This window comes from Aquila chrysaetos, chromosome 11 (genome assembly GCF_900496995.4).
Source record: "Aquila chrysaetos chrysaetos chromosome 11, bAquChr1.4, whole genome shotgun sequence".
In the NCBI taxonomy this organism is placed as follows: Eukaryota; Metazoa; Chordata; class Aves; order Accipitriformes; family Accipitridae; genus Aquila; species Aquila chrysaetos.
Window position 1 is genome coordinate 3,859,824 of NC_044014.1, and position 11,976 is coordinate 3,871,799.

The 11,976-nt window shown below is 38.4% G+C and overlaps 1 protein-coding gene across 1 annotated transcript; it reads right to left on the minus strand.

Moving 5' to 3' along the window:
• Positions 1-171: 171 nt before the first annotated feature.
• On the minus strand, positions 172-11,892 carry LOC115348008 (BRCA2 and CDKN1A interacting protein). Its single transcript, XM_030029863.2, has 7 exons — positions 11,749-11,892; positions 8,383-8,457; positions 7,617-7,697; positions 6,392-6,484; positions 5,663-5,850; positions 4,148-4,325; positions 172-585 (listed from the first exon to the last, which is right to left on the minus strand). Exons 1-7 carry the CDS (start codon positions 11,890-11,892, stop codon positions 415-417), a joined length of 930 nt encoding a protein of 309 aa, XP_029885723.1. The 3' UTR covers positions 172-414.
• Positions 11,893-11,976: the final 84 nt, after the last annotated feature.

An 11,976-nucleotide genomic window follows, 5' to 3' on the forward strand; every position in this document is an offset into this window, starting at 1 on the left:
ATACATCCCCATCTTAACCCATGTAATTATTTCAAACTTTTGACATAAACACATTTAACAGAAGAAACATAGAAAAAGCACTTTTCTCAACAAAAGGAATTGCATGCATTATTTCGTAACAAAAATATACGGTTTAGATTTGTTTAAAAACATATTGAGCAGATCTTCAAGTTTTCTTGTAACATTGGGGTTTTATTGACCGCTTAATGATGATACCAAAGCATAGTAAGATAAAATATTTAAAAATATTAATTTGATGGATATTTTTAATTGTACCATCTACTTGTCTTCTAAGTGTACAGAGGAAGCATTTGAGCAGTACAAAACCATTAACTCAATAGCAGTCTTCTGAAAACATTGTGAAATCATAGTTCTGCATGGCTGCTTTATAAAAAATCGTGTTTATAGGAAAGTTCAGACTGAGAGATAGTCTTTGAGTTTATCCATAATTACATTAATTCCATCAGCTGGAACTATCATAACAGTCCGCAAAGGTTTCATTGGTACATCATCAAAGGACCATTTGCCGCCCAAACAGGTGTCACTTTCCTCTTGCACAGAGTAGCTGAACTTCAGAAGGGCTTTCTAAACAACAGAAATAAATGCATTAGGACAAAAATTTTTAATTAGCATGAAGATATTACATCATCTAAACAAAGTAAAAACGACCCTATTATGCACATGCTTATTAAGAAGTTATTTACTTCCCTCTCAAAAGGTCCACCAAAAAATCCTAGAAGAGAACCCACTATTAAGTGTTTCAAATTATTTGCTTTTCACAGAATTTATATCATTCATATTAAATTCTAAAATGATTGCTATCTTTATAGTTTGGTATCAGAAAAAAGACCTAAGGGGGGGGGGGGGGGGAAATCAATGCCCCCTTTATATGCTTAGTGTGCCTCATTTTAGATGATTTTAAGACAGCATTTCATTCCGTGTTATCACATTAAGAAATGCCAACCCTCAGAAGCTATTGTGCCAACTAGCAGGGATCCTTGACCAGTAACAGGAATACCAGATTCTTAACAGACTTTCAACCCCAGAACAAGAGCAAACCACTAGCTGTGTAATTTTGAGAATTAGCAGATCAGTGAAAACCCAGGTAAAAAGAACAGCGAGAAGAGTGCAGGTAGAATAGAGCCTGCATTAAAGATGAAAGCTTGGTGTAGGCAACATGTGGCAGGCCTGTAGCAATGAATAGGCTCTGCTCTTCTCATGGCCAACTCTGAAACTGCTCAGAGTCCTAAAAATTAACGTATCTGTAAGAATATGCCATACAGTAATCCCCTCTTTCACACTGCCAGTAGAAATTAAATATTAAGGGGATGGGCACTAATACGAATTCTGAGCAGAATTTCAAAAAGCTCTTGGAAAGTCTCTAGATGGCTGGAGCCACTGAAAGACACACTGATAAAGGATGCTTCTTCAAACAGGTAGGTATCCATAATGTGTATTATTTCTTTTCAGTGATATATACGGCATACAGATAGAACAGTCCCTATTTATTAGCTTTCCTAGACAAAATGCCTGATGGATAAGAAAAACTTAGACCTAGCAAATGTTCCTAGTTCCCACACAAGTCAGATTAAAAAGTATCAACTCAACTCCTAAGCAGAAAAGCTCATCTAACCTCTTCCCTTTGCAAGGAAAGTTAAGATCCAGCCTCCTTTTAGGCTTGCTATTTACTAACAGTATCTCAAGGTTGTAAATTTAATTTTGGAAGAACCATCACATTATTTGGGTGGCTTTGTGCAAGAACAAACAATTTGAGCAATGGAGGCCCTAAACCTTTAATCAATTCCAAGTCGGGTTATAATAGAGCTTTTCTTCTGCTCCCTCAATAACATTTTAAGGAACAGAATAAAGCACAGGGAACTGACAAGTGCGAAAAGGCTTCTCTCTGTTTTATAGGGCTCTAAGTGTCCGCCTCACTGCATTTAATACTATTTTATGGCAATCTAATTAACGTTATATGTAATCAGGGAGGATATACACTCCAACACTAATTTAACGCATATACATTATTAAGTACAGAGACCCACTTAATCTAATATCCTCCATAATGTTTAAAATGAATTTGTTAAAAACACTAGAAAGACTGTTGAAAAGAAAAGCATGTTCAGTTTGAGTCTATTCACTTGAGTTGAAAATTATTGCAATTTAGATAAAAGCACACAATTAGTCTTTAAAATGCCACTCAAAATAACAAAACCAAGATAAATACAAAATAGGCCTTCTAGAACATAACACCCATGGACACATGGGCATCACAGGCTTCTCCCGTTCAGTTTTTCAGTAACACGTTTACATAGAGTTCAAGTTCAGTTGGTAAAGCTGCTGTGGCAGGAACACAAAAAGAAAATCCCACACTGTTACTGCATAGAGGCTACAACAGTATTCCCTATAGCCAACAATGAATTCACCCACTTACATTTTTCTTCTTCCCAAGAAATAAAGTTCCAGCCATATCATAGCCTCTAACAGAGAATGTCATGAATGATTACATACAGGAACCTTTGCCATTAACCATATGATGCATGTGCAAGTACTTTATCCTGTAGGCACTGCCAGAAATGAAAAATAATAGTCTCCTGACAAAGCAATAATATTGTAGAATAATATTTTTAAAGCTTTGAAAAAAACATAAAGAACAATGAAAACTTCTTTGCATTTCAAAGTACATTTTAAATTTAATTTCCTGCATCTTCCCCTTGCCTGATCTGGCTTGGGACCAGCAGAATTGTGTAGACAGGTTGCCTTAGGAAATCGGAAGTAATATTTTCATCTCAGTGTTTTAGCACTTTTTATTAATACACCTGTCCTGAGTAGAATAGAGACAGAAAAGCAAAGTGATAGCTAGTTGTTTGGATCTTCAAAAGTTTTTTATTCTGAGCATTTTTTGAAAGTAACAGGTATCAGAAAGGAAACAGATAAATCAGCTTTCCACATATAACCAACAAAGACACAAATGCAGAGCTTTGCATCTGTTAAGTTTCTTGGGAAGAGATCTCAAGAGAAATGCATTTAACTGCATTACCAAATCCAAATAAAGCCTCAACAGCTGTTTTTTTTCTGACACAGGACTAACTATGTAGAGGGAAGGAAAAGAGATCTGTGTATTTAAGCATTAACATGCACTGCAGATGCTGATCCAGACTGTAACAAGAGAGATTCCTCTGCATTTTTTTCAATCTTATTCTTCCAAGTGCTTAAAGATGTGACACATGATTAAGTTAGAGCACCCTTGCAAGTTACTACCTGTAGTTTGAGCTGCCACTCTTAAATGTTTGCAATGTAAATCATGTCAGCTTGAATCTCACTGACAGATATTCAAGCTAACCTGCACTTCCTGCAATTCACACACCCACAGTCAGTCTTCCCTGTTCAGCTGACACAGCAATTTAACAAGTCTTTCACATTTCTTATTATTCAGATTAAAGAAGACAACTGCACTGTTCCCCAAACAAAAGGAATTTCAAACTTTCGTAAACTCAGAAGTCCTGGGACATGCTGCTAAATTCAACATCCAGATTTATTACCACTTGTTCGTCCTAAAAATGTGGACATTTCATTCACAGTATTTCAACAAGTCTGACCATTATTACATTCAATTCAATCTCTTCAGCATTGCTATATGAGTAAAGAGATGAAGTTTGTTAATTCTTTGAGGCCAAGACACTGGCCTCAAGACAAAGTAACACCTGACCTTTCCCCTAAAGTCTCTGCTTATTTCAGGTACTCTTTGAATTTTTCCATTATCCTCATAGCACTGGAGGCCCTATCAGGTAGTAACGCTGCCACAGGTGGTCTATGCCATACCATCTTATAGTCAGAGTAATTGTGACCTGATACAAATAACATATTAGTAAATTCATGCCGATACAGAGGATTAATTTAATAATTTGGACTTAGGGATAGCACACCTCTCCACGATTCTCTAAATACAAAAGGTGTTGTGTTCAATACATAAAAATAGGTTGCTTGCTCAACTCTCAACACTACTCTAAAGAAAGCTGGATTTAATTTAAAAGATATGTGACCATATCTTATTAAAAGCCCCCCTTGAATTTAACATGAAACACCTTTTTTTGCTGATATGTAAAGAAAAATAAACATTTTAAATTAAAAGAATCACATATGTTACCTCATAAAAGAATTCTTCCTCTGCATTTGCAAACATTAATTCCTCCTTTTGCTGATTTCTCCCTTCCCTCCTCTTAGAATTGCTCTTTGTAGCTTCTGTAAAGGTCTTGCTGATAAGAAGATAGTAGTGGCACTTTCCACAAGGTTTGTTTGTTCTCTGTGCCTCAGTCAACTCTTTCCTAAAGATAAATAAATGTGTACAGATACAATTTAAAAGTACGTTTACATACACAATTTAAACCCTCAACAAGCGTGTAAGTAAACCTTATAATGTGTTAGTATCGAAAGGATATTCATATTGCAGCCTATTCTGAGTGACTCAGAAAATAAACTTTGCATATGCATTCCTAGTACTTAAAAATACTATTTGCACTTTAAAACAATAAAAATATGGATGTCTTTCCACATCTCACAATATAACCCTTTTTTCCCAGAATCTTGTTTATGGTAGAGAGTCTGTGAAATGATTCTAAGTGCAACTCTCCTGAAAATGCATCACACTACCACTTCCATGAGGAACTATAACTGAAGAGCCAGAAAATACTCTTGCCCACCCTTGTGTTAAACATGTTGTCACTGCAACTCTCCAAAACCTTTAAGACAAAGAGGCTGAGATCTCAATTTCAGTTGTGACAAGTGCTGTACTACTGGTAAACCTCAAAGCTAAGCCATCAAGCACCTTATTTCTTTCTCTAAAAACCTTCCTGACCAACCCTATCTACATGTTTTCTTTCATATCAAGGTAGTAATTCCTTAAAGGTCTATTTTGTTGTTTAAATGAGCTATGATAGCAGTCAACTTAATCTGACTTCTACTCTCACCTCGCATGAAAGAAAAGAAGAAAAAAAAAAAATCTTCGTTTGATTACTGGAGTTCCTTATCCAACATAATTTCCTGGTTTTCAACACAGCACTAAAACAATGTAATGCTGTATCTCAGTGGATTTATTTACTTACTGTCACCCAGCCTATGATATAAATCCATGCACTGGTAGAGATCAACCAGCACCTAACCTGCTTTACTCATTTACTTGAAACTAATCAAAACACTGCATATGGTTTTCATGGGCCAGAACTCATCCACCTTGTAAGCCTGTCCCTCAATCCAAATCTTCCATCCCAGAGCCAGACATTAACACAAGAGCAGAAACATCCAAGTTGCTCGTTATCAGCATGCTACAAAAAGTTCTCATTTTTAAATTTTCCTAGATCAAGATGAAAATAATCTGCAATACAAAGATAAACTACAATATACATGCAGCTATTTCTGCAATAGAACAGCACATATTCTTAAATTATTTCCTGTATTTTATAGAGTTTGAAAAGCCTAAAGGTATTAAAATATTAAAAAAATCAACTAAAGATCTTACACAAGATTAAAGTAATTTTTTCTGTTCATGGCTCACACCTATAGTATCACCTGTCTTAACATAGTTCTATATACATAAGATTTCTGAAAAAATATGAAGAAAAAGTACTATTCAACATCATGTCAAAAAAAACCCAAACAAACTTACTGAAGCTGCTGGTGCATCGGCAGAGCAATCTGCGGTGGTACGTTAATGAATCTTTCACTGAGCAGAAGACCCACAGGCTTAGTACTGTCATTTAGGAGTTTATTCAGTTGTTCAACTACATGCTGTTCGCAGCTCTTCTCACACCGACTTAGAATCAGCTCTTTGATTTGTTCAGCACACTGTGTACCCTAGAATCAAAAAGTATATTTTCTTCACATTATAGAACAATTATTTACACAAGAAAACCTTGAATGTGGACTTCAGGGGAATATTCTACAGACCTATTGGCAATTTCCTTAAGCAGTCCCTAAAGCACTGTACAATTTCTCTGAGATTATTTACCAACCCTGAAACTGAGGGCAAACAAAGGCTCTTAACCGATAGGAATGCAGCTAGGAGCTGCAACACCAGTACACTCAACAGCAAAACTCAAAAGCTGCAAAAGGTGAAAGTAAAGAAATACAAGAGGCTGACAGCTCAGTTACCCTGGAACTACTTCTTAGACCTAGTTTTAACACTCTCTTCCACTCTTTGCTTTATGTTTGACCTTCAGCAAATTACACAGGACTAGATCCAAAAGAAAGCTAAGTGATGTGCAACTTTTAAGACCATAGTCCTCCATGGTGGAATTTAAAATCCTGATGTGGTTGTCTAGGCTTGTTATACAAGGCAGAAAGGCAGGACACAGTCTCACTTATTACTGTCTAGATGTTAATGAGGAATACCAACCTTCCTTTCCATTAAGTTTAAGCAGCTTATAAAACCAAAGACTTCATCATCATCTTCATCATCATCACTACTGTCTTCCTGGACTTCTGCTTGCTATTTAATGAAACAAAAAGCAACAACTCATATTGACATTCTATTTCCACTCTCTGCAGCAAGAAATGTTTTTCTTTCCAGAAGATGCTCAGCAGATGACAACCATCTAGGTAATCTGTACAAACACACAACCTACAAATTCTGGTTACGGTTATGAAAGTGCTGCATCATTGAATGTCTCTGTGTACTTAGAGTCAGCTATATAGAGAGCCAGGTCATGTATCTTCTACAGCAGGATCTTTTGAAAGGCACTAAAATTTGATAGCTCACATATAATAAGCAGCATCTCGGTACAAGGGGTGGCAATATCTTAAGCAAAACCAATTTTCTTCAGTTTCTAACGTAGGGAAATAAACCTGCAAAGTCTTTAAAACCACAGAGCAATAGAGCTTTGATAGAGAGTGAAACAAAAAGCTCAACAAAACTCTGCAATGAAAAACTTGGGGAAAGAACTGGGAGTCATGCAGTTGTAATATAAGGATTGTATTAAACTTGGGCAGGCAAACTGTTGCCGCAGGACAAAAAGGGAATGTATAGCAATGATACCATGCAACACGGTACAACAGCACAACTGTGCCATGGGGGCAGCTTGTTTGGGTTTGAAAGCAATGTGGCCATGACATCTTGAGCACTATACAGTGCTGAACAGCCAGGAGTAACTCAGGAGCCTCTGCAGAGTGCTCCACTGCCATAGCTGAACTTGTTCAGGACTCGTTTCAGGATCCTTTCCTAGGCCCAAAGAACTCTGCACAAAAGGAAACTGTATGCAGGATATTTTTGGACTATTATCTCTGTACATCCTGAGAATGTATGGAAATCACAACGTCCTATTTCTTATGGTGATGGTAACAAACTTCTCCATAGCATTTTCAGCATTATTACTCTACTACACCAAAATTCAGAGCAAAACCAAAAAGCTTTCCATATGTAAAAAGAAATCAACCAAAAAAATAAATCAAATTCCTTGTTTGGTTGAAAGTAGGCATGGAAAATTCCAGCTCCCATAGAAGAATTATTCTCAAAGCAAGAAAGCATACAAATTACAAAGACAGGATCCCCTTCTGAAAGTCTGTGATGTCATTTCAGCATAAAAAGTGTCGTACTTCATTTACAAATGTAAATTCTGTCTTACCTTGATAATACTTCCAATATGATTCTGTTGTATTAATATATCAGTTAATTCAGCAGTGTTAACAGGAGCTTTTAGAAACAACTGGAAAATAAAAAACAAGTATTAAGAAGTTTTTGGCCTGATGATATATCATGGGCAACTTAGTAGAAAATAAAGTCAGTAATTTCTCTAAGTTGTTATGCAATACTCTGTTCCATTTTTAATTTCAGTTTAGTGAGTTTGTTTATTTAACTTCCTTCAATACAATACTGTAAAGACTAAAAATCAGCTTCTTGAAGGACTTGCTCCTTGACCTTCCACAAGCTGGCATTTTGCATACCTGGTACCCTTTTGAGTTTGGTATGATCTGAATGCTTGCTGAGCATAGGTTTACAACAGAAACATCCAAAAGAAGACTGGAAGCTGCCACGTTGAACAGACAAGATTACTTGTTTGTCTGTTTTTAAGGGCTGTAATTTTAAAAAAAAACAGCTCCAGGAAGCTGATTAACATTGAATGAGGTTTTCTGGGCAGCAACTAACACAATGAAGATGGAAAGATTACACACACTGTGGAAGAACAGCCCTACAGTTCATTGGGTAAAGTTTTTGAAACCATGGTTTAGAAGACACATGTTCTTTGTGGCTGTAATTGTTTAATCATCATGAGCTGAAGAACAGTAAAACTATGAATCAATACAGATAATGTGAACTGATGACTCTGTGTAACTCTTTAGATACTATTTATCAATGAACATATCAACCAAGCTAACAAGAAGTCAAAGTACCTGTTGTAGTAATTTCTTTATCCCATTAAAGTCATTGTCTGATATGGAATGTGCTTCGAATTCAATATTCACTTCCTATGAAGAAGTAAAATAGAGAATATCAAACATACCTGGCAAGAAGCTATATCAAAACAAAGCTAAACTATAAGAAACTTGAAGACAAGTAACGGTCAACATCAGAAATGGAACTTATTTACATCTTTCAGTAATCTCAGCAATTGTTACAGTTATAATTTCTTCTGTAATCTTTAGAGAGCACCTGTGAAAGTAACTTTTTAAAACTGTGTTGTGAACAAACTTTTAATGCTTTGTTCCTGCAATCTGGTTCACACAATTATGTTTACCATAGCCACATAGACTCTTACTGCAGAGAGGCTTGATCCAGACAGTTAAACTCTTAAAACTGCAGGATTGGAGTGTAACGCCTTGGCTAAAGATGAAGATTACTGCAGACATTTAAATAATTACACCCCAAACCATACTTCTGCTAACTCCTCAAATCCTAATGGTGTCATTAACCCCACTCTGGAAGTCTGCTCAGTAGGCACAGGATGAGACCTCGTCACAGCAAAACAGAATGTGAACTTCTGCTTCTCCTTCCAGAACAAATGCTGTGCACCTACCAAACATTTCTACTGGTATTCTATATTAATAGTACTGCCTGCCAAGGCTGCTTTGCCTACCTATTCTTCTGTGAACCACCGTTTGAGATCATCCACATTTACTTTGCCTTGCAACTGCTGGTTTGGATTCCACTTTCTGAACAATCTAAGCCACTGAGCCTTACTTTTGTCACCAATGAAGACTCGGAACTCTCTCCAGTCCCATATTGAGGTCATGGTCTTTATTGTCCACTGGGAGAAGGGCCTTACAGGCCAATTTACAACGTAGAAAGCAGGCATACAACCACTTTTGAGGGAAAAAAAAAAAATACAGATCGGGTGACACACTCAGATATTCTTCTATGGTCTAGTAAAGCAAGGATGCTCTATAGAAGTAATACATAAGTGACTTTCTCAAGGAGGGCACATGATTTACTTGAGAAGCTACTTATACAAGAAAACAGATTGTATCTTTGGAGTATATAGCATTCACTCCTGGCATCCAGGAACTTTTTGACTGCTTTGAAATTCAAGGATCTCACTGAATGATTAAGCCAGTAAATTCTGAACAAAACACAGTTTACAGTGGTTCTGAACACTGTGCAAATCATAGCCGTAAAACTGATATAAACCATGGGAGCACCAGATGTTCTAACACTGGTCTTGCTTCATGGCTTTTCCACTACCCAAAATAACAGCCTGGTATGAGAGTTTACAAACCCTCCATCTTTCATCTATTAAAAAAAAAGGCAAATAAAGACTCATCATATATTTTGGTGTGTCCTGTCTTGCTACTGTGTAGTTTATTCTCGTCCCCTGCCTTGCACCCAAAGCAAAGCAAGAGCCTGCAAAGCAAGCTGTTACATGCAACAACACTCTGCTATGTACAACAATACAGTAGTGTGCAAACCTCCTTCTCAACAACCAGGCCCTACTTGGCAATCATATTATTGTTCTCAGATTGACAGAATTACACATGCTTCTTTCTACAAAGAAAACATCTGCATGAAGGAAGAGATTCTCCTTTTTCCACGTGAAGTGGTAAGAGGTGAAGGGAAAGGCTAATATGGCAAAAACAAAAATGCTGAGAATTACAGAGAAACAAATGCCCTTCAAGTATATGACTTTACAAATTTCTAAGTTTGTACAGTTATAAGTGTTCAGTACATTTCTTTAATATTAGCAATGCACACCTTCATGTCTTATACAAGAATTGAAGGAAAGTCAACACATCTTTATATCAACACTTCCAAACTGAAATAGATGTAATAATGATATATCATCCTCAAAATCTGGGCTACTAACTTAAAACAAGTGTTATATTGCAAATTTTAGCCAGTGCACAAACAATTGCAAATAAAACACAGTAGTGCACACCGGTGCAGGACATACAGCAACCATCCTCAAAACCTCTGTCACTGAAGACTCAAGAAACTTCATCCACAAACACCACAATAAAAAACACTGTCCTACCTATATTATGCAGGAATGCTGAGCACAAAAAAAAAAAAAAAAAAAAGGAAAAAAAAGGATTACTGCCATTAGCTTTAATTTCATAGCGTCTAGACACTAGTGCAACATCTTGTATCAGTTTACAAACACCAAACAGTACAAAAACTACTGGCAGTGCTAGTCAAGAACTTCACAAACACATCAGCTCAAACTAAGTCAGTACCCATTTAACATGGCACACATTTCTAGCACATGGTAAACGCGCTTTTCCATCATGTTAGTATGACTGATAACACAATCAAACTTACACTTTTTATCATGACATAGTTTTTAAAAAAGGTAGGGTTTGTTTTTTTTATTTGCTAACATAAGGTAACTAAGGCCTCATCTAAGAAAAAGGAAGATAATTAACTCAAAGTGAAATCCTAGTGAAGACAATCAAGTTAGCAAAGTATTTAATTTGAAATGTAAGTTAAAACCCATAGATACTTTTGTTCTTCGGCCCTTTTAAGCCCTGTGAAAATGACAGATTGCCTTATCACCCAAGGATTTTAATAAGAGTTCAAAGTCAGCGCATATCTCTTCCTTTCCTAGAAAGGGGGACTCCTCCCTCAGTGTTGTGTTTCACAATTAAATAATGCATTTTCACATATGTCCAGGTGCAGATACAGAGAGAACGAGCAAGCTCAGAAAAGAAATTAATGTTTGATTTCCGTGAGGTCTGGTGTTTTTTCTCCCCCCCCCCCCCCCCCCCCCCCCGCCCCTTACACAAAAAGCAAATTAGAGCAAATCTTTTGTGTTGAAAGCATTATTTTCAAGTGGCTGCCTGCAGTCCCACTCAAGAACGACGCAGACAGGCTACACGCAAGGGCCAAGTCTGTACGACTGACTGCGGCCTCGGGGATTCCAACATTTAAAAAAAGAACAAAACTATTAAAAAATTAAGACCCTCGACAACTTTTAACGCAGCAACAGGAACCCACGGCCCCACGCTGGCCCCGTCCCCGACCCACGGGTGCCTCGCAAGGGGCTTTACAGGGGGACACCCCCCCCCCCCCCGCGCCTTCCCAACAGCTTCCAGTTACGGCTTCGTGAGCCCGGCTGCTTGTTTCTATCGTTTTACAACTTATGTTAGCGACGGTGGATCAAAAGAGGAGGGGAAGGCTCCGGAGGAGGGCAGGGGATGGCCGGGGCGGGGGGGGGGCACCGAGGGACTCTGAGGGGAGGAATGGCGGGCGCGGGCACCGAGGGAGCCTGAGGGGAGGGAAGGCGGGCGCAGGCCCCGCGAGGGGCCCCGCTCCCCCCCGCTCACCTCATCGATCCTCTCCTCCTCCTCCTCCTCCTCCTCCTCCGAGTCCGAGTCCGAGTCCGACTCGCCCGACTCCGGCTCCGAGCCGCGCTCCTCGGCGGCGGGTTGGGGCTGAGGCCGAGCCCTCCGCTTCGCCGGCGTCGCCATGTTGCCTTGGCGCGCAGGCGCTCCCCACAGCCGGAATAGGCCGCGGACGAGAGAGCGGCCGCGGGCAGGCGCGGTGCCCGCTCG